General features: G+C 39.5%; 1 protein-coding gene across 17 annotated transcripts in view; it reads left to right on the top strand.

The window, feature by feature from the left end:
- Positions 1-19,897, top strand: part of LOC101173103 (obscurin-like protein 1) — a 61,573-nt gene that overhangs the window by 38,217 nt on the left and 3,459 nt on the right. For 12 of the 17 annotated variants that reach the window (XM_020713087.2, XM_020713084.2, XM_020713078.2 and 9 more), the window contains 16 exons: positions 2,050-2,325; positions 2,423-2,695; positions 2,791-3,066; positions 3,148-3,423; positions 4,584-4,859; positions 4,945-5,220; positions 7,703-7,972; positions 8,060-8,329; positions 8,406-8,675; positions 10,240-10,506; positions 11,381-11,647; positions 12,761-12,873; positions 12,949-13,102; positions 14,849-15,010; positions 15,111-15,215; positions 17,646-17,912. In XM_020713087.2, coding sequence (XP_020568746.1) covers positions 2,050-2,325; positions 2,423-2,695; positions 2,791-3,066; positions 3,148-3,423; positions 4,584-4,859; positions 4,945-5,220; positions 7,703-7,972; positions 8,060-8,329; positions 8,406-8,675; positions 10,240-10,506; positions 11,381-11,647; positions 12,761-12,873; positions 12,949-13,102; positions 14,849-15,010; positions 15,111-15,215; positions 17,646-17,912 — 3,798 coding nt within the window. Of the gene's footprint in view, positions 1-2,049; positions 2,326-2,422; positions 2,696-2,790; positions 3,067-3,147; positions 3,424-4,583; positions 4,860-4,944; positions 5,221-7,702; positions 7,973-8,059; positions 8,330-8,405; positions 8,676-10,239; positions 10,507-11,380; positions 11,648-12,760; positions 12,874-12,948; positions 13,103-14,848; positions 15,011-15,110; positions 15,216-17,645; positions 17,913-18,541; positions 18,672-19,583; positions 19,632-19,897 lie in introns of those variants that run through there. The other 5 variants (XM_020713080.2, XM_020713082.2, XM_020713079.2 and 2 more) reach the window with 5 other exon arrangements.

Below are 19,897 nucleotides of genomic sequence, written 5' to 3'. Positions count from 1 at the left end.
CTGGAATTTTCATATAAAAATTCATATAAAATATTTCACATTATTGATTACAAAACAAAGGGGTGTGTCTGATGTTGGGATGTCCGTACAACAATTCGGCAAAGGTTTTATATCTTTGGGTCGTACGGTTTGGGAGCTATTGAAAAAATGAGCAACTTTCATATGCAAACATATGGAATTTTCATATAAAAATGTATTTAAAATATATAACATCTTTGATTACAAAATAAAGAGGTGTGTCTGATGTTGGGATGTCAGTGCAACAATTCAGCACAGATATAATATCTTTGGCTCAGTTGGTTTGGGAGCTATTGAAAAATTGGCCAACTTTCATATGCAAACCTGTGAAATTGTAATAATTTGTTGACGGTCCCTAAGACTCCTCACTGGAGATCCGTGCTGAATGTCTGTCGAATATCCAACCTCAAACTAACTTCACCGCAGTTGTAGGCGTGCAGTTGTCACTCGGTTAGAAGTGCGCCAGCGCGGTTGTAAGGTTTGCTCACTCAGTTCCTGAATACACCCACTCAATTATTTTTGCCCTTGTTTAATTAATGGCAGCGATGAAATGCCATTAACAACTTTTTTCCTCATCAACTCCATCAGAATGTTTTTGGGCAAAAGCTGCATGCTTATTCTGGGATGTCTCCCCACATTTGAGACTTTGTTGTTCGCTAATTCCTCATTACAATTTAATCATACTGGTAAAGTTGTTGAAGGCAAACATATATGCCCAGGTACAATTAAACGTACTGTTTTCTTCAAGAACTTCGATTTTCTCAAAGTTCTCCATTGTTGTCCTACCTGGGTCGGAACATTGTTGGGATTTCACGCTGGCGGGAGTCGTGGCGGTGACGCAGGTCGATGGTCACAAAGAACTTTAATTAGAAAATGTCTACATTTGTTTTTTTTTTAAAACCTAACACGCAACCTTTGTTTTTTAAAATCATTTTTATAAATCTTTCCTGTTTACTGCTTGCTGCTCTTGGGACGAGCAGCTCGCCTGGTTCCGACGCGCTCCTGGTTTGGACCTGCTCACAAAATTACAACAGCTGGTCAACAGACAACCTTGAGAGGTTCTGCATGATGAGCCTTTTATTCACTTCTCATTCAACACATTTTTTTGAAGAATTTCTATCCCAAAACACACTCTGGTCCACGTTCAGAGCCGCAGACACACCCCCTCCGCTGCTCTCTTCCTGCTGCCCGCTCACACATGTTAAAGGCAGCAGGACAATCTTAGAACATTATAGTTATTTTACAACACATGCTAAATTTGATGCTTGCCTCTTTGCTGACTTACTTGGCACATCGTAACATATGTAGGACATAATATCCGCTTTTTCTTGATCACCTTTTTATTCATGTCAAACTGAAACTCCTATAGTATGGGTCTGATTCTCAGCTCTTCCAGAGGCTAAGAGGAGCAAGTCTGTTGAAGTAGACAGCTTGGTTATACTACATTGTGAAACCTCTGACGCTTCAATCCAGAGGAGCTGCTATGGCGATGGAGTAAAAGTCTTACCAGAATCAAGTGTAAAGGTCCAGTCAAAGAGCAAAACGGGAGAAGTGATCATGAAGTCAACCCCGTCTTCATGCTCTGGGGTTTGGGTTTGTAAAGCTGATGATGCGTATCCCAACGATTTCTGTAAGGAGGTGAAAGGTGATATACCAAGCGTTTTCTTGAAAAAAGACATTTTCATTCATCGGTCTCACCTTAATGACTTCATGTTTACAGAACAGTATAATGAATATCTTCACATACCGCCTAGTTCTTTATAGTATAACTCTCATAAGTGGCTTTTGGTGTAAATTGTTCCAGCATTACATTAGTTTGTTTCTTCAAATAAATATTCTTACTTTGTTTTCAATGATGATTAACACCCGTCATACTGTGTGCTAATAAGAAGTTCTGCAACAAGTTTTGAGATTGGCATGTTGAACCTTTGTAAAACTTTATATTCCACCCGCTGTTTCAAGCATGTGCAGAAATAGGAAGATCTTCCATCAAACAACAACCAATTTCTTTGTTTGTTCCATTTGTTTCAGCGCCACCGGTAACATTTGCAGATATCCAAGAGAAAGACCTTTTTCAGAGCGTGGTGGAACAAGAGCAGCTTACTTTGTCCTGCGAAGTTTCAAGGGCTGACGGTGTTGTCCATTGGTACAAGGATGGAGCTGAAATACAAACAAGCAATAATGTAACACTTCAAGCAGAGAGCATCAAGAGAAGTTTGACAATTAATTCAGCTCGTATTTCAGATACAGGCACCTACACATGCCGAGCTGGAGACAGCATTTTAAGCTTTAAAGTAAATGTACGAGGTAATTCAAAAATACTTCCTGTTTTTTGGTGATTGTAACTTTGAACGATGTTCCGACTACAGAAATTATGTTTCAACTTTGTATATTTCTCTCAAAGAACCTCCTGTGATGATCGTTTATCCCAAGGAAGATGTGCATCTTGACCGTCATGTTCCTGAGGAAATTATCTTGAGTTGCGAACTTTCTCGTGTCAATGGAGTTGCCAGTTGGTTTAAAGATGGTCAAAAACTCCAAGAGAGCGAGAACATCAAGCTCAAGGTTGAGGGCCCTTATCGACGACTGAAGATTCTGTCTAGTCGAGTGGAAGATTCAGGAGAATATGTCTGTGATGCCAACGATGACTCAATCTTCTTTCACCTGAGTATTACAGGTAAAAGTCAATCCAACATTTTGGTGCTGTGCATTAAGTACTATTCCGTTTTTAGTCTTCAGTGTGCAAACAAGTACTGTATACTCTGATTCCAGAGCCTCCAGTGCAAATATTATCTCCAAGTCAGTCACAAATGGAGCTGTGCCAGCAGACATCTGAGAGGATGGTACTTAGCTGTGAGATCTCACGACCCAATGCAGTGGTGCGTTGGTATCGAGATGGACTTGAGGTGGAGGAGAATGAGAACCTTCTTTTAGAAGTGGACGGGGTCTATAGAAGACTTATTATACCTGAGACTACTGTCAAAGATTCAGCAGAATATGTATGCGACACAGGAGACGATTCCATGACATATTTTGTAAATATAGCAGGTAAAAAAAGACTCAAGAAAGTAAGAAAAAAAAGATTCTCTTGACTGACAAATTAACAAAAGTTTTTTTTTTTATACATAGAACCTCCTGTTCGCTTCATTCGTCCCCGCAAGACAGCCAGTAAGGTAGAGAAAATGAGAGGAGAAACTCTGATTCTTGACTGTGAGGTTTCAAGATCAAATGCCAAAGTCACCTGGAAAAAGAATGGAGAGGAAGTTGAAGACTCTAGAAATATAACCATATTTGACGACGGTGTATTACGTCAACTGACCATTCACTCGTTAACAATGGAGGATGCCGGCCAGTATATTTGTGATGCTAAAGACGATGTAATGGATTTCAATGTAAAAGTGCAAGGTAGGCAGTTTATTTGAATGCAAAAAATTGAAAAAAAATCCCTTCAAATGCTACTTTACTGCCTTCCAAAGTCAATAAAACAGAACTATATTTGACGCTCTTTCTATAAAATATCTACCTACTTCATAAGTACAGTGTTCCCCCGCTTATTCGGGTTTCAACATTTGCAATTTCATGTATTTCTGTCACATAATCCGGTTCACATCCTCTGGTTCTGAGTTTTATTTTGAACAGAGTGAAGATGGCGGGTTAGCAGTTTTGCAGGCAGGCAAAGAGGAAGGCAGACAGGATGGCTAACGGGCAGGCAGGCAGGTAGATAGACAGATTGGCTGGCAGGCAGGATCTTGGGAGGGAGAAACAGGACGATTAGGATACATAAAATTACTTTAGCTCTGTTGCCAATATTGTTACCAGAGGTGAACAATAGTCTGGCGTCGGCTGGAGGTCCATGTGAAGTTTATGTAGAGTGGCTGATGAGGAGCAGATGAGGAGAAGTTGCGCGTCTAGGACGAGGTGCATGTGTGGCTCAGGCACTGGAGGAGAGCATGCCCACAGGATCCCAACAACATGAGACTTTTGCATCTGAAGGAGGTCCTGCGGGGGGATTTCTGAGGAGGGGAGTGAAGATGAAAAGCACACCGGCCCGACGCTTTCCTTGCCGGCGGCTAAGGAATATTTTCCAACTATATCCACGCGTTCCTGAATTGCTACCAAGCGTAGTTTTTGATGAAGGATGAAACACAATCAATTGCTCTGAATAAAAAAAAAAAATCATTATGTTTTTAAAGTTTTGAAGCATTATTCCAATGTTCTTTAATAAATGTTCTACAAAGCATCTCAAATTTTTCAGAAGGGTTTTGATGAGTAAGGATCGGTGACAGAGATTCTTCGGCGGGGGGTGGTTCTCTGTATTCGTGGATTCTGCGTATTGAGTGTCTCTAGTCCCTAACCCTTGCAAACATGGGGGGAATACTGTACATATTTAGAAGACTAAAATTAAAGTTTAATTTTAATATTTTAACTGAATTACTCAAAAAAAACATTCCCACATTCAAATGTAGTTCCTTCTTTGAACCTAACCTAATTTTCCGTTTTTTACTTACAAGAAACCAAGAGTGTGTTCCTCTTTAAAAAGGTTTTCTCCATTGCTTTATTTACAGAATTGCCTGTAAAAATTGTTGGCAAAACAGATGCAAAAACCGAGAAGCAATTTTTAGTGTCAGACGATATTATTCTAGTGTGCGAACTCTCGCGAGCCAATGCCACAGCCCACTGGTACAAAGATAAACAACTGATTGACGAAACTGAGAGATACTGCTGTGAGGAGCAAGGAGTATTCCGATCCCTGGTTGTTCTAAATGCTGGAGTTGAAGATTCAGGGGAGTACACCTGTGACGTAGTGGATGATAATATGACCTTTTATATTACTGTTAAAGGTACAGTCTTACTGCCAGATTGCTGGTGTTGAGTTTTTTCTTCGTCCAAAAGAAAAATGATTGATATCATTCTGTTTATGTCCAGAGCCTCCTGTGCAGATTATTGGAAACTCTGGCATCCCAGAGCATCATATTCTGGTGACAGGAGATGACCTGGTTTTGGAGTGTGAAGTATCCCGACCAAATGCAATTGTGAATTGGTTGCAAAATGGAAAAGTGCTCACAGCAAGCGATCGGGTGAAAATTGACAGCCATAAAGTCCTCAGGAAGCTGGTTGTGTTTAAACTTCAACCTTCAGACTCTGGAGAATACATCTGCAATGCAACTGATGACAAGTTAACAACGGTTGTGGAGGTTCAAGGTAATGTCTTCTGCAGCCAAAAAAGTGGCAAACCCATACAGGGCACACAATAGCACATTTATTTCGACATGCATTCTGCGAATGACTGGTTGCAGCGAACATTTACACAACATTCAAGAGTAGGTATTGGTGAAGTAGGTGAGATGTATCGTACAATTTTTTCTTTTTTTGACATCCCCCCCAAATCCTATGGACCGCACAAGGGGCCAGTGAGTTCTGTTCTCGTTATAACTGTGTGCTCCTTGTCTGCCCTGTACAGGTTTCCCTTATTTTAGGTTCACAGACAACTCGTATCTAGCTATAGGGCAGTTGTGACAAATTTACTAACGACAAGTGTGGTGTGCAGTAAGGGCAATGTACTATAGCATCACTCATGCATCATAAGTGCACAGCTTAAACCATCCTTACAAGTACTTCATGATACACTGAGTTTCGGTTGCCCGCTTATGTGTCAAAGGCCGCATTTACACTACATGGTTCAAGTGACCAAATTCCGATTTTTTTCATCTCATGTGGCACAGTTTGGATATGACCGGTGAGGGTGTAAGCAGGAAAAAAGCGCATGGATTCCGATTTTCTCAGATCGGATACAGGCCTCACTCATATGTGGAAATAAATCGGATAAGAATCTGATACGTGCCTTTGCCTGTGCCATGTAAGCAGACAAATCGGATATTCCCCAGTAAATGCGAGTCATACGTCAGTGACGTCAACTCAGGACACCACCAACTGAGATCATATGACTTATTAAAGTGCTTTGGTGCACTGATTTTGCTGTCAGCGTGTTACTTTTCAGCCTCAGGCTTTAGACCGTGGCCGGAAACCGCTGTTATTTCCGGTCTGGTCCCGGTCGGGACGCAAACGGTAACTAATCAAGCTGGACACCGTTGCTATGGAACAGGCTAGAAGCCGTTTATTTCTTTGCTTGTGTTGCGGAGTGGGGGCGTGTATGATGGGGACCGTGCGTGTTGTGTATGTGTGTAAGGAGAGGAGAGGGCATGGCCGGCCCTCCCTATATGCGAATTACGCAGCCGCGTAGGGCCCCCGTCACCACCAGGGCCCCGTAGTGGCGAAAAAAAATAGAATAAAAAAATACCCTAATCTGGGAACACATTTAATTGCACGTCCGTACCTACGTGCGCTCTGAATGTTTTGGAAAGGAAAGTTGCCAGCACTTTAATGATCCCCCCCCGCCCCCTCTTCAACACACCTGTACCAATCTAGCAACCCAAATAATGACGTTACGCCAATCTTAGCAACAATTGGTCAACATCATTGCATCTGAGCCTGGCACAGTGTGCATTTACGAGCGCATTTTGTTTCAATAAAGTTGGGAGAAAGAAAAAAAAAACTAGGTCATTTTGTCACACTGATCATGGCGACAACAAGAGAACATCATGCCACAGAGACTTTATCCATCAGGCGCTAAAAAAAGAAAGAAGGAAAAACATGAAGAATTTAAACATCAATCACAAGGTAAGTTTGGAGGATGTTAGGGCTGAATTTTTTTTCTTTCTTACATTATCCAGCCTTTCTGTGCAGCTGCGCGATTTACGTAAATACTAATCGATTCGAGGTCAAGTTTGCACAAACGACCCCGTTTTGTCGTAATTTCCAATGGAAAACTCAAACATAATTCTGATACCCAAGTTTCCAAGTTGAGGTCGGACATGACCTTCCAAAACGTGTCGGAAAACCGTAAATTAAAAATAAGGTGTCTCCCCCAAAAGTTTTGGATTCTTTCTTAACCCACTCTGGAGGCTGAGGATTTTGAACGGGAAAGTGAACCCCGAAGGAGAATCTGCCTTCGGCCCTGGAGAAAACCTCCCGTGCGTTTCTGACCACGGTCGGAAAAAGAGAAGTCATCGCGCAGGAAAGGTACAACACTTGGATCAAACTGTTAGTACAGCACGTCATTCAAAACTCAGAGAGAGCACATAAGCCGGCCGAGCAGCCCTCCTTTTTCCTCTCCCCTCTGGAGCGCCCAAGGCAACGCCTCCTTCGTCGCCTCCATGTCAACTGCAGTCACAAAAGTCCGAAGGAGGTCCGCGGAAGGTGGAAATGCTGCTAAGTAGTCCTCAGAACGTCTACGTTTGATAGTTTCAGCATTGTATAGTGTAAATGCAAAAATCGGATACGGGTCACTTTTAAAAGATGATGTAAGCGGGTCGTCAAAAAAATCGGATATAGTCAGAAAATCGGATTTGGGCATGAAGACCTGCAGTGTAAATGCAGCCAAAGTGTCCTTAGGCTAGACACTAAACCATACATTTCTCCTGGTGGTTGTTTGGCGCTAGTGTTTAGCAGTGGAGTCGGCATCAGTGTGTGAATGTGTATGTACATGGATGAATGGCACTGTAAAGCGCTTTGAACCTTCAAGAAAACTAGTAAAGAACCATACAAGTATACAACACTTAGCATTTACCATGACATGGGAAATATAGGCAACTTTTACATTAAGATTTTTTGTTTTCCTTCTCAGATCCACCAGCCAAGTTTTTAAATAAAACATCAAAAAATAACATTACTGCTCATGAAAATGAGAGCGCTACCATGTGTGCTTTTGTAAGCAAAGAACAAGCAAAGGTTCGTTGGCTTAAAGACGGCCAGCTACTGAATGAGAACAACATTCATATCTCCAGTGAGGGTAACACTCATAAGCTCACCATTAATCCCCTTCGGCTCTCCGACTCTGGAGACTATGTTTGTGACATAAACACAGATGAAATGTCTTTCAGTCTTACGGTCAAAGGTAAAAATAGGACTCGTGTTTTCAAATTTATTTTTAATTTTTTTTGTTTTTGATGTTACATTTGACATTTTTGGTTTGTCTTTCCATGAGAAATGAAAGTGAAATTTATAAAACAGCTGGAAGATGTGGTGTTTCTGAAGGCTGGGAGCCTGACCTTACAATGTGAGGTCAACAAGCCAAAAGCAGATGTCCAGTGGCTCAAAGATGGCAAGGAAATCTCTCCCAGCCGTAAGTACACAATCCGGGCACAAGGCAGAGAAAGGAGTTTGAGCATCCAGCAGCTGTTGGAAGAAGATGCTGGAGAATACTCTTGTGAGTCCACTGACGACAAGACGTCAGCCACAGTGACAGTAAAAAGTAAGTCCCTTTTATTTTGGACTTTTAAAATATTTTAAGCACAATAATCAATAATAAACAGAATTTTTTTTTTCAGCCCCACGAGTAGTAGAATTCATAGCAGAACTTCGAGATGTAACCATTCGTGAAGGAGAGGATGCTGTTTTTAAGTGTGTGGTTTCCCCAGCGGACACTAAGCTGGTGTGGAACCTTACTGGAAAACAAGTTGCCCTGAATGAGCGCACTGTTATTTCCCGCAATGGACTGTGCCACATGCTGTGTATCAGCAACTGCATAGTTTCAGACAGTTGCAGAGTGACAGCTGATGCAGAGGGATTGGTATCAGAGGCAGAACTTCAAGTTCAAGGTGAGTGGCTTGTGCCGTTCCACTATATCTAAGCATTTATCACCACATCATTTAACTATTAGATGCACTTTGCATAAAAGTGCCAGTTAAGGTTATTTTAAGTCATCTTTCGACAAACAAAATATATCTTAAATCCATTTTTTTGAAAATAAAAATCAAATGTACTCATCACTTTGTTTGTTTATCTTTTTACGTCCTTAAAATATAGTTTTGTTATTTTAGGTGCGTTTGAAGAGCTCTAGTAGATCTATCATATAAATATAGATGAAGTTGAAAGGACAAGCTTCTTACATGATTTGTCAACAAATTTTCAGGGAAAACCCAAGAAAAGGAGAGGAACTTTACTGATTAAAAACTGGCTGGGAAAAGAAATTCTTATGAAATTCAATTCTATAACAAAGAGAAATTAAAAAGTCAAAAAAGCAGAATTTTAAGGGAAATATAACAAGCCTTTAAGACAGGGGTGTCAAACTCATTTTCGCCGAGGGCCACATCAGCATAGTGGCTGTCCATAAAGGGTCAGATATAACTTATACATGTAACTAAATGCAATGAAAAGTGAATGTAACTACTGTTTAATGTTAAGTAACTCATTATTTATTTACTATAACTTTTTAAAGTGACAGTTACAGTTGCACAGAAAACATGTGTTTGCTTGTAACTCTAGCAGAAATCCTTTTAATTTTGATTCTGTCAGGTTAGGTTATATGGACAGTGTTTAAGTCCTGAAGTATAGTTGCCCAATCTGATATTTCAAGTCCAATTCCCCCTAGATATGAATGAAAACACACCAATTTTTATTTTTTATTTTAAGAAATTAAAAACTTTTATGTTCTCGCGGGCCACATAGAATGATATGAAGGGCCACATTGGGCCCGCGGGCTTTGAGTTTGACACGTGTGCTTTAAGATCATCTAATAGTTTTATTTAGACTGTCCTATTGTGATTACCCCCTTTACTGGATGCCCTTTGCACTGGCATTTTTAAAGACCCACTCCAATAAAAAGTGTTATTAATATGTTCTTGTGGCATTTTTCTCATGACAGAGAAGATATATAAAAATTTCTGAGGATTTCTGTATTCAAATCATTGGGAATCAAGAGCAGGCAAAGAAATGTCACTTGAAAAAACCTGTAGCTATGATATTGCTACAGTCAGTGAACAAGGTCTCCACTCCATCTAAACAAAGGGATGATGGGAAATAAAGACAGGCTCACTCCACGCCAACACTTCCGCCCTCAACTTTTAGGCGAATTTGTGGTGAAATATCTGCAGAAACTACGTTCTAAAAATCGACACAGGTTTCTTTTTTTTGGGGGGGGGGGTAAAAATACTGCACTCGTAAATAAAAGAACACTGGTAACGACTTTACAATAGATCAAACGATGATGGGAGAGGGACTTTAAAGGTGCTGTTCCAAAGGCAATTGGAGCTTTTGGTTTTTACTTATTTTACTGATTGCAATATGGTCTGATAAAAACTGTAGATCTGAATTTGAAAGGGAAGACAATTTATGAGCAAAAAGTCACTGAAACTATTTCTGCTCTTCTCTAATAACTATAAGAGCAACAGGTGCTGTTCAGCAAGAAAATGACCCCCGTTGTAGCTGAAGAATATAGTGAGGCAACTCTAGAGGTTGAGTTGAATCTGGATTCAGGAGAGGTGCAGTGGGTGAGACAAGGTGTCCTGATCCACCCTTGCGCCAAATATAGCCTGAAAAACAAGGGCCAAAAACGAAGCCTCACTATCCACAAACTGGCCGTGTCTGACCGGGGCACCTACAGCTGTGAAAGCCTCCACGACCGCACACAAGCCCAGCTCACAGTGCAGCGTGAGTGTGCACGTCCTCTCACTATGCCTTGGTGTTGTTTGTTTACCTCTGCTACCAACAACTCCTCCTCCGGCTAATGCCCAACTGCACTGATTCTTGTGAGGTCAAGCCTCAATTAATGGAGTAGGAGCAATTCTGGCAAATGGAGAGTGAGGCGGCACCTAAACTGGGCTATGATGGTAACCGACAAGTGATCTCTCTGGTCGGCTAGGTGCACTCTCTTGACGCAGGAGCAAATCTCTGATTTCATTAAAGATCAGGATTGTCAGTTTCCTGGACGAGAGCCAACAGGCTGTTGTTGATAGCAAAGTACATTTAAAAAGAGAATGGCACCAGTAATACTGTATCACACAAAAAGTTTACAGTGATTAAAACTTACTTGTGTGTTTTTTTATGCATATATATCTGAAACCTGTGACCCACATGGGAGTGAGTGAATTAAAGGCTCTTCTTTCAACACTAGTGTTGGTGGGCAGGGGGAAAGTCAGGACTTCAGGCTTCTGTTGGCACCTCCTATGAATTTGGATCTCCTCTCATTGCATCTAAATTTACACTCTGGCCTTCAAAACTAAGGTTGTTGTCATCATGTCTCCAAAATAAACACTCCCTTTTTCCATCAGCAGTGCTTGTTAGAATAAGCGAAGAAATGTTGGTAATTTCAAAACATGGTTTTGTCTAAAGCCAAGAACTCAGAGGCATAAAAGCAGCTTGTCAATGTGTTGTAGCTTGCAAATATTTAACAAAACTGATTCCACATCTGTTGTGGAAAGTGTGAGAAAAACAACTGGAGCTTCACAGGAAACTTACAAAGGCTTTTTTTTCTGGCTTCAATTGTGTAAACATATTTTTTTGCTTGTTCATTGTTGCTCTGTAGCTCGGAAAATTGCCATCAAGAAGGGGCTGGTCGACATAAAAACCACTGAAAGGGAAACGGCTTCTTTTGAGGTGGAGCTGTCCCACCCCAACGTCCCGGGTACCTGGGTCAGAAATGGAATTCAGCTTAAGCCGACAAATCACTTCCGCATGAGTGCTAAAGGGCAAGTCCACAGCCTGACCATCTATAACCTGTCTGTGGAGGACACCGGCACCTTTGTGTTCTGTGTGGAAAATCTGAAGACATCTGCACGACTTGTGGTGAAGGGTAAGTGAATGCAGAAGAACACTTACCATATTCGGCACACTATCGAGTGCACTGCAAATAAGGCACATCATCAATAAATGGTCTATTCTTAAGCTTATTTTGTATATAAGGTGTCCATACCTTTTATACAAAATAAGCAAGATAAAAGAATCAGAGGTAAATCTGTCAGTCAGTCAGATTTTTTTCAACTGCATATACAGTAACTGTAGAACATGTTTGTAACACGCTACATGTTAGACACACTATACTCTCAACCTTGTTTGATACATGTAAATTAACAGACTGATAGTGTTAAAACAAACAGTACTTTCACTATGATAACTCCCAACCTTGTTAATAACACAGAAAAAAAAAACAGTCTGACACAACTACATGTTAGCGAAGTCACAACACCTGTAACGTTTTTCCTTGCTTGCAACAAGTAACAAACAGATGAATAACAAACATGACTTTGGTTATGATAACTACAAAACATTTTAGTAACATGTAAGAAAAAAAAGCAGTCCAACACAGCAACACATTAGTCATGTTAGAAGTGTTCACAATACCTGTAACTTCCAACCTTGTTTGGAACACATAAAAAACAGACACTGCTAAGACAAACAATACTATAACCACGCTAACTCTCAACCTTGTCGGTAACAAGTTTAAAGAAAAAAATAAAAAGAATCTGACATTCATGATGGCCCTTTTAGCGTATTCACAATTCCTGTAACTCCTCCCTTGTTTGCAATAAGTGAAAAACAGACTGACACAGCATAAAACAAACATTACTGTGACTATGTTAACTCCTAGCAGAAGGTTCTGCTGCAATTTCTCTTATCCAGGCTCATATTTCAAACACAATAGCCTTGACTAGTGCAAAGAAAAGCAGTAGCTCCACTCAGTATTTTCAGGCAGGTGCGAGTTTGATCTCATCTTAAAAAAAGTAATCCACTCCGTGCCCATCAGTCAGCATGCATTAACCCCTTTGAGCTGCAGATGAAATAGGCAAGATGACATTCGAATTAAAATGTCATTGCATTAGCCATGCACGTCACCCACTATAAATAAGTCACCAGAAAAATTAAGGCAGGGGGTTTTGGGTGTTTAACCAACACATTTCTTCACCAGAGCCTCCGGTGACCATTTTCAGGAAACTACAGAGCCAGAAATTTCCCGATGGGTCAGTGGTCTCCATTGAGTGTGAACTCTCAAGGCACAACATCGATGTGAAATGGATAAAAGTAAGGAATTTTTCTGTTACTTGTGCGTTACCCATAAAGCATAATTTAAAATAATAGCATAAAATGTTCTCTTAGGATGGAGTAGAAGTGAAGCCAAATAAAGATTTACGCATTTATGCGATGGGACGGAAGAGGTTTCTCCAGATCATGAGATGTCATGTAACCGACTCTGGCTTGTACACCTGTGATGCTGGAGATGCCAGCACATCCTGCACAGTGGAAGTGTATGGTAAGATACTGCAAATGAAACATCTGTCTTATAGATCCTCTCCAACGCAAGTGTTTTAATCAGTTCATGTGGCATTTTTTTAAAATGGTGGAGGACCTATATTAAGAAAATTTAGTTCACTATTGCATTTCTGAATATTTCTTTATTCAAATCCTTGAGAATCAGGAGTAGACACAAAAATACAGTTGGAAAAATATCATATTTGTAACGTAGAAAAAATTCGCAGGCCACAAGCTCCATGCTCCGCTTTATTCTGATGCATCCACTTGTAGGTGACTAGATTTATGTACATCTTTGTTTTCCTCATCCGAGCAAGGAGGACCTGGCTGCAGGCAAGATGGGACTGCATATTAGATGTAGGTAAAACAGCTGCAAATTAACTTGAAATTAATGACATATTTACAATATCTGTTCAGAAAAGTCCCTTAAAAAGATTGATATAATGTGTATTAGTTATTGTTTAGAAAAAGAAGGCCAAAAGATGAACCAAAATGGGCTTTTTAACACAAAAAAAGAAATTATATGAACTTTGTTTAAGCAGATATTTATATATCTCACATCTGATCACTTATATATCTTGCTGATTTAAAACTATAGTATTTAGAAATCATTTAAACCTTAAAAAAATTTAAATAAACCATTTGTTAACACATTACAAGACACTTCTCCTTTGACAACTTACTTTAAAATTAGATTTATTATGTGTTTTATAAATGTGTTTTATAAAAACCCAACTGGAACAAATACTAATAAGATTGTGTTTATTACTATTATAATTTATATCTCTTCCACCTATTGTACTGAAATAAAAGAACCATATAAGCAACATATATATGACAACAGCATTAAAACTTGCAATAATTCATAATATTTTTAAAACTAACTTGAAAGTTTGTGGCACCACATCATTATAATCATTTAAAAAATAATGGGTTTGTTTTTCTTACACAATTATCTTTTAACATAAATGAGGCTCTGGTCAAATTTACTATGACAACACCTATGCTATCCAGCTTTAGCAAAGCCCAAACGAGTTACAAAAGAAAGGGTAAGCAAAAATGAGTAATTTGAAGTCAGTTAACTCAACGTGCAGACAAGAAACAACAGGCTGCTACACTCCCACAATGCAATGCAGATCCAAGTTTAGCACTGTGGTGCATGTGAGTCTTTCAGTGATGTTGCTGTACAGCGTCTCACAAACGACAACCAGTCCCTGCTGACTTTGCATGGTTGGATCAAACCAAAATTTACAGCGGGCTAAAACACACTATGATTAAAGAATGGTGGCACCTTTTTTTTAAACTGCAAATGGTTTCATAATTTTATGCTCAAACAGATTTGAGGCCTGTACATCTAAAAAAAAAAAAAAGAATATTAAAGAGTCTTTTTTTTATTTACTTTTCTTAGTCGGTCAGATGCTCAGTGTGTGAGCCTAATTTGTGGTGACATTCACTACATAAACAGTTGTCTGTAATATAATACTGAAAACTGAAAGTATCTTATGTTTTTATATTCAGGCTAAGTGAACATAGCTGAAAAACCGCTCTACACTGCCATCTGTAGGTAACATTAAAGTATTGCTCAAAAGAACAATACACAATAATAAACCAATTTTCCTTAACTGTCTTTTCTGTGTCTGTCAGTTTTGAAAATATATGCCTTACTAACAGCAACTCCCAATAAAATGAAAATAAATAAATTTTGATGGATTATTTTTTCTTTAATGTGTTTCTGTCCAACCTACAGAGCGTGAGCTGGTGGTCCTCCAGGGTCTTGAAGATCTGGATATCCAGGAGGATCAGAATGCTGTGTTTGTTTGTGAGGTCTCTGTGGAGGATGTGCCAGGAGAGTGGTTCAAAAATGGGGAGCAGATAAATCCAACAAGCACCATAAAGATCCGCCAAGAAGGTCAGCTTGAAAACAGATGCAAGGATTTGTTTTTGTTTAAAAATCCTAAATATTTATAGTGTATGCATCTGTTGCTGTGTTTTTTTCTTTTAATTTTCAGGAACAAAGCATTTTCTTCTCATGTGTAATGTGCGAGCAGAGGACTCTGGAGAAATCATGTTTGTTGCTAGAAATGCAGAATCTGTTGCTCATCTAAAAGTGAAAGGTATTTTACTTTTGCAATGTAATAAAAACAAGTGAAGTTCCCTTTTCAATATTTAATTTTCTGTTTAAACATTGAGTTAGCTGATTGCCCTGATCATCACATTGGGTTAAATATACTGTTCATGCCTTTTGGCTTAACATTTGATTAATATTAATAGTATTCCTTTGTAAGGTGTATTTTTTTTGGTCTTTTGAAAGAGATTTTACTGGTAAAACTTGTTAAAAAAAATAACTACCATTTCGATTTTCATGATTTTTAAAATAAAAGCCTAATGATATGATTTTTAGATCTCCAACTTACAAAAAATGTTTATAATTTATTTGAATATTAGGTGGATTAACAATGACTTAATTGAAATATCATATATACAAAATTACAAAAACCTACAAAATTTACAACAAAAAAGTATGATATAATTACATAAAAGCTGTTCAATAATTGTTCATTTAAAATAGATGATTGGAAAATTCAGTTTTCCTCAATACAGGACAATATACCGTAAATTCCGGACTACAAAGCGCACCCGATTACTAGCCGCACCCACCCATTTTCACGTGTTTAACTACTTTTGTACATACACAAGCCGCGTCGGAGTACAAGCCGCATGTACCAGGCAACATTGTCATCCTGACAATCCACATCCTGATTCCCAGAATAAGTGTAAGTCATTAGCACACTGTGGGTGGAGTCAGCTTTTCCTCAAAATCATGTATTTGAGTACACCTACATCTGCCAAACAGCATGCACCTCTATTCTGTTCACAAGTTCCTCAGTTATGGTTTTTTTTATTATTATTATTTTTTTACTTATTGACAATCTAGGTATCAAACAAACAGTAACCATATAATCAACATTGCATCCCTCAGTTATGATGAAGAAATTTACATCCCCGATTCCCCATTTCCCATGAGTCTTAGGGGCTAAGGGCGGGGCCAACGCCCGGCTCGCAGCACTGTTGTACGTGTTTAAGAATGAGCAAGCATCAGCAGTGCATGGTGGGGTGAACGGGAACAGCTCTCCTTCCGCTCCACTCCCATAACGCTCCTTCCGGCAGCGTTATGGGAGTAACAGCGCCTCTGCGCGGCGCGCGTGTCAGAAGTTTCCTTCCACAACAAACACAGTTGCTCCGCGGACGCCTCTGTGCTCCGCGCCCGCCCCGCGCGCTCCTTGTCTCCCCTTCCTATTTTCTCCGACACCCCTGGCCAGGGCGGCTCCAGGGGAAAACGGTTCGTCCCCATTCTGCGCTGGACGGAGCAAATCGTGTCTGTGCAGAGCAATCGGACTTAATACTGAACGTTTTGTGGATGAGGGGCGGATGCGTTGTTACGTGTGGGAGCCATCAGACTGCCATCGGCCCTGCAGCTCTATGTGAACGACGAGCAGCAGAACATGTCCCCAGCTCACACGGCGGCTGTGGGTTGGTGTGAGCTTTTCAATGCAAAATTCCGCTCAGTCCTCAGAAACCGTAAAAATGATCACGTCGATTTGTGTTTCCAGTCGTGTCCCGACAAAATAAAGGCTGAAGTTATTCCCACATATTTACGTGCAGCCAGCCGAGTCACTATGACTCATAGGTAAATTCACTCCGGAGCATGCGCTGTTCTCTCCGTCACGCAGCTAACCGGCTTTTCCAAACCCGTTGGTGATGGTGGATTTTTTCACGCTGCTTTTAACGATTGCTTTTAAGTTGAAAGCTTCATCATATTGTATTGGCAATCACGTGCACGTTGGGTCTAATGGCACCAAAGGATTCTGGGATGCGGCCGGGCATGCGTGTTTCGTTTTGTTGAACCATGACTGAAGTGTCTAAGACCTGAAGTCAACTCCATGCTGTTTGGCTGGTCAGAGGTGTGTTGAAAATCAAATGACTTGTTGTTTGGTTTAAAAAGAGAATTCAAACCATTCACTGAGTCTGAAAGTATGTACATGCGGCTGCCAATTAAATCCATAAATTGGCCGCCTCATTAAGCCGCAGGACTGTAAGCGCAGGAAAAAAGTAGTGGCTTGTAGTCCAGAAATTATGGTACTCTGAGACAAATTAAGAATTCTGGGAAAATGTCAAAACTTTGAACAAACGTTTGTAAAAATGTAAAAGTTTTAATCTGGGTTAGAATGTTCAAAAAACATCTAAGTTCCATCTTAGAAGAAAGTCAGATATCTTAATTTGAAGTCAGAGATTTTAGAACCAAAATCTCAAATTTGGAAAGAAAAATAGAAATAGTCAGAATTATAGGATTAAATTCCAATTTCAGAGATGATCACAATCTTAGAAAAAAAATAGTCAGAGTCGCAATTCTTCCTTTGACTTTTTTTTCTTGCAATTTGTTTTCAAAATAATAACAAGATCACCAGTTATTTTTTAAAATGTTTTTCTTATTTATCAGCTGAGTCTTTTAACATTGTATTAAACGTTTTCTCTTTTCTTTCCAGAGCTGCCTGTGAGCATTGTAAAACCTCTCCAGGATAAAACTGTTCTGGAGAAGAGCCGAGTGGTCCTGGACTGTGCAGTCTCTAACCCAAGGTGTAGCATTCGCTGGTACAAAGGCAGCAACGTCATCCTGCCCTCAGAGCACTTTGAGATCAGCAGTGAAGGCTGTTACCGTAAACTGATCATCCAGCAAGTGGTGCTGGATGATGAGGGCCAGTACAGTGTGCAGGTTGGGGAATATACATGCTCTGCCACACTAACTGTAGAAGGTAAGAACCTGTTTTATTCTGTTGGTCTGTATGGTACGTTTTCTACATTGCCATTGTTTGTTATCTATTTCAAGCTTATTAGAAAATAAACCAACAAAAAAGAATTTTCTATTCGCTGCTCAACAAAGTCGCAGACACTAAGGTTAAAGGTTAAAACCAATAGAATTAAACTCTGCTTAGTTGAATCGATGCTGAATCGATCCTCTATTGTCAAAAGTAAGCAATTGATTTTCTAACATCTTTTTTTATTTAGGACTAATGATCCTTACAGCATCCAGAACGGATGTAGAGAGAACAAATGATAAAGGAAGCTCATGGTTGAAGTGAGGAGGACAGGGTGGAAGCATGTGATTGGCTAATATGAGAGAGGAAAACATCTCCCTTAATAAATATCTAATAAATAATAGGGCCTCTTTTGGTGATAGTGCAATTTGAAGTGTGACTTTTTTTTATAAAGATAATGAGTTCAAACAGGTGCCATTAATACAGGTAATGAGTGGAGGACAGAGGATCCTCTTACAGAGGAAGTTACAGCCCTGTGAGAGCCAGAAATCTTGCTTATAGGTGACCAAATACTTATGTTTCACCATAATTAGCAAAAAAATTATCTAACCCTTGTGCTATCCTAGGCACTTTGACAAGTTTGGAGTGAGGTCTTCCAGACCCCACAAGACAGTGCGCTGAACTTTTTCTACAATGATTTGTGATCTTCACTGGTTTCCATGGATTACATGAAATCCTCTCCACCTTTATCCACCTTTGTCATGGTATGGAGAACATTTTAATAGTCATCTTGACCCCATTGTGATAGCACAAGGGTTAAAAATCAGACAATGTGATTTTCTGGATTTTTATTTCTAATTTTGTCTATCATAGTTGAAGTATACCTATGATGAAAATTACAGGCCTCTTTCGTCTTTTTAAGTGGGAGAACTTGCCCAATTGGTGGCTGACTGAATACTTTTTTGCCTCACTCTAAATTGTATTTTGAGTGCTTTTGTGTACATAACAAATAATTATCTATTACACTATATAGGGCACTATATAAGGCATTTTGTTGGATTCCACAATTCAAAAATCCAGAACCCTGAAAATGTACCAGAAGTCCCTGAGAAAAACCAGTGTGTCCCAATTCTCATCAATCTCAATCATTTTTTAATAAAGTTTAATCCTAAGAACACAGTGGATTTATAAATAGTCTTTATAAAATGTTCAAATGGGTGACATCATATTTGCTGTCGAAAATAAATAAAATAGTGACCATGGTGTTTAAATAGCAAATCCAGGCCACTAGATAGTCCTGCACGCTATAGTCTTTTAGGGGTTGGTGAGAAGGGAGAGAATTCGGACATAACTAGTATGTCTTTTATTGTTTTGACTTACTTTCCTTTTGTGAAAAAACTGGATTCTCTAGAAAGGACTGTTTTAAATATCATTAGGTTCGTACCCCGTCAGTTTCTTGCACACAGAAATAAATCATATAATGACTCGGACACAAAAATTAGCTTTTGTGGAGGTTTTACTTCGTACAAACACGAAGGGGACAGACAGATGAACATCGTGCATTCAAAGTCCGAACCAATGAGCTCAGAGATGGGCTTTGTATAAAAACCCTGCATTTGCATATTCAGAAGATCGTCCGATGGACCCTGTGTGAAATCACGCCCACAGGTCGCTGCTGGAGAGGAGCTCCAAGGCTAAAGTGACGATAATTCTGAGGCCTGCTCAGCAGATCACACATGCACAGAAAAAAGGGAGTATGAGAATAAACTGAGAACAATAGCTTGGCTGTGCTGTCTTCAAATGTAATACAATTTCGAGATGACAATACATGCTTAGTGAATTAAGTTTAAACAATTAGTGTAATAAAAGTTAAAGGCAGTTTCTAACTATTCTTCACACCTTTATAACATAAAAAAGTTCATGTTTCGCCTAAATAACCTATATAACCCACACATGTCTGTATACCATATGTCTGAGTGCTC

Source organism: Oryzias latipes, chromosome 21 (genome assembly GCF_002234675.1).
Source record: "Oryzias latipes chromosome 21, ASM223467v1".
NCBI classification, from domain to species: domain Eukaryota; kingdom Metazoa; phylum Chordata; class Actinopteri; order Beloniformes; family Adrianichthyidae; genus Oryzias; species Oryzias latipes.
This window is presented reverse-complemented; position numbering and strand designations above follow the sequence as displayed.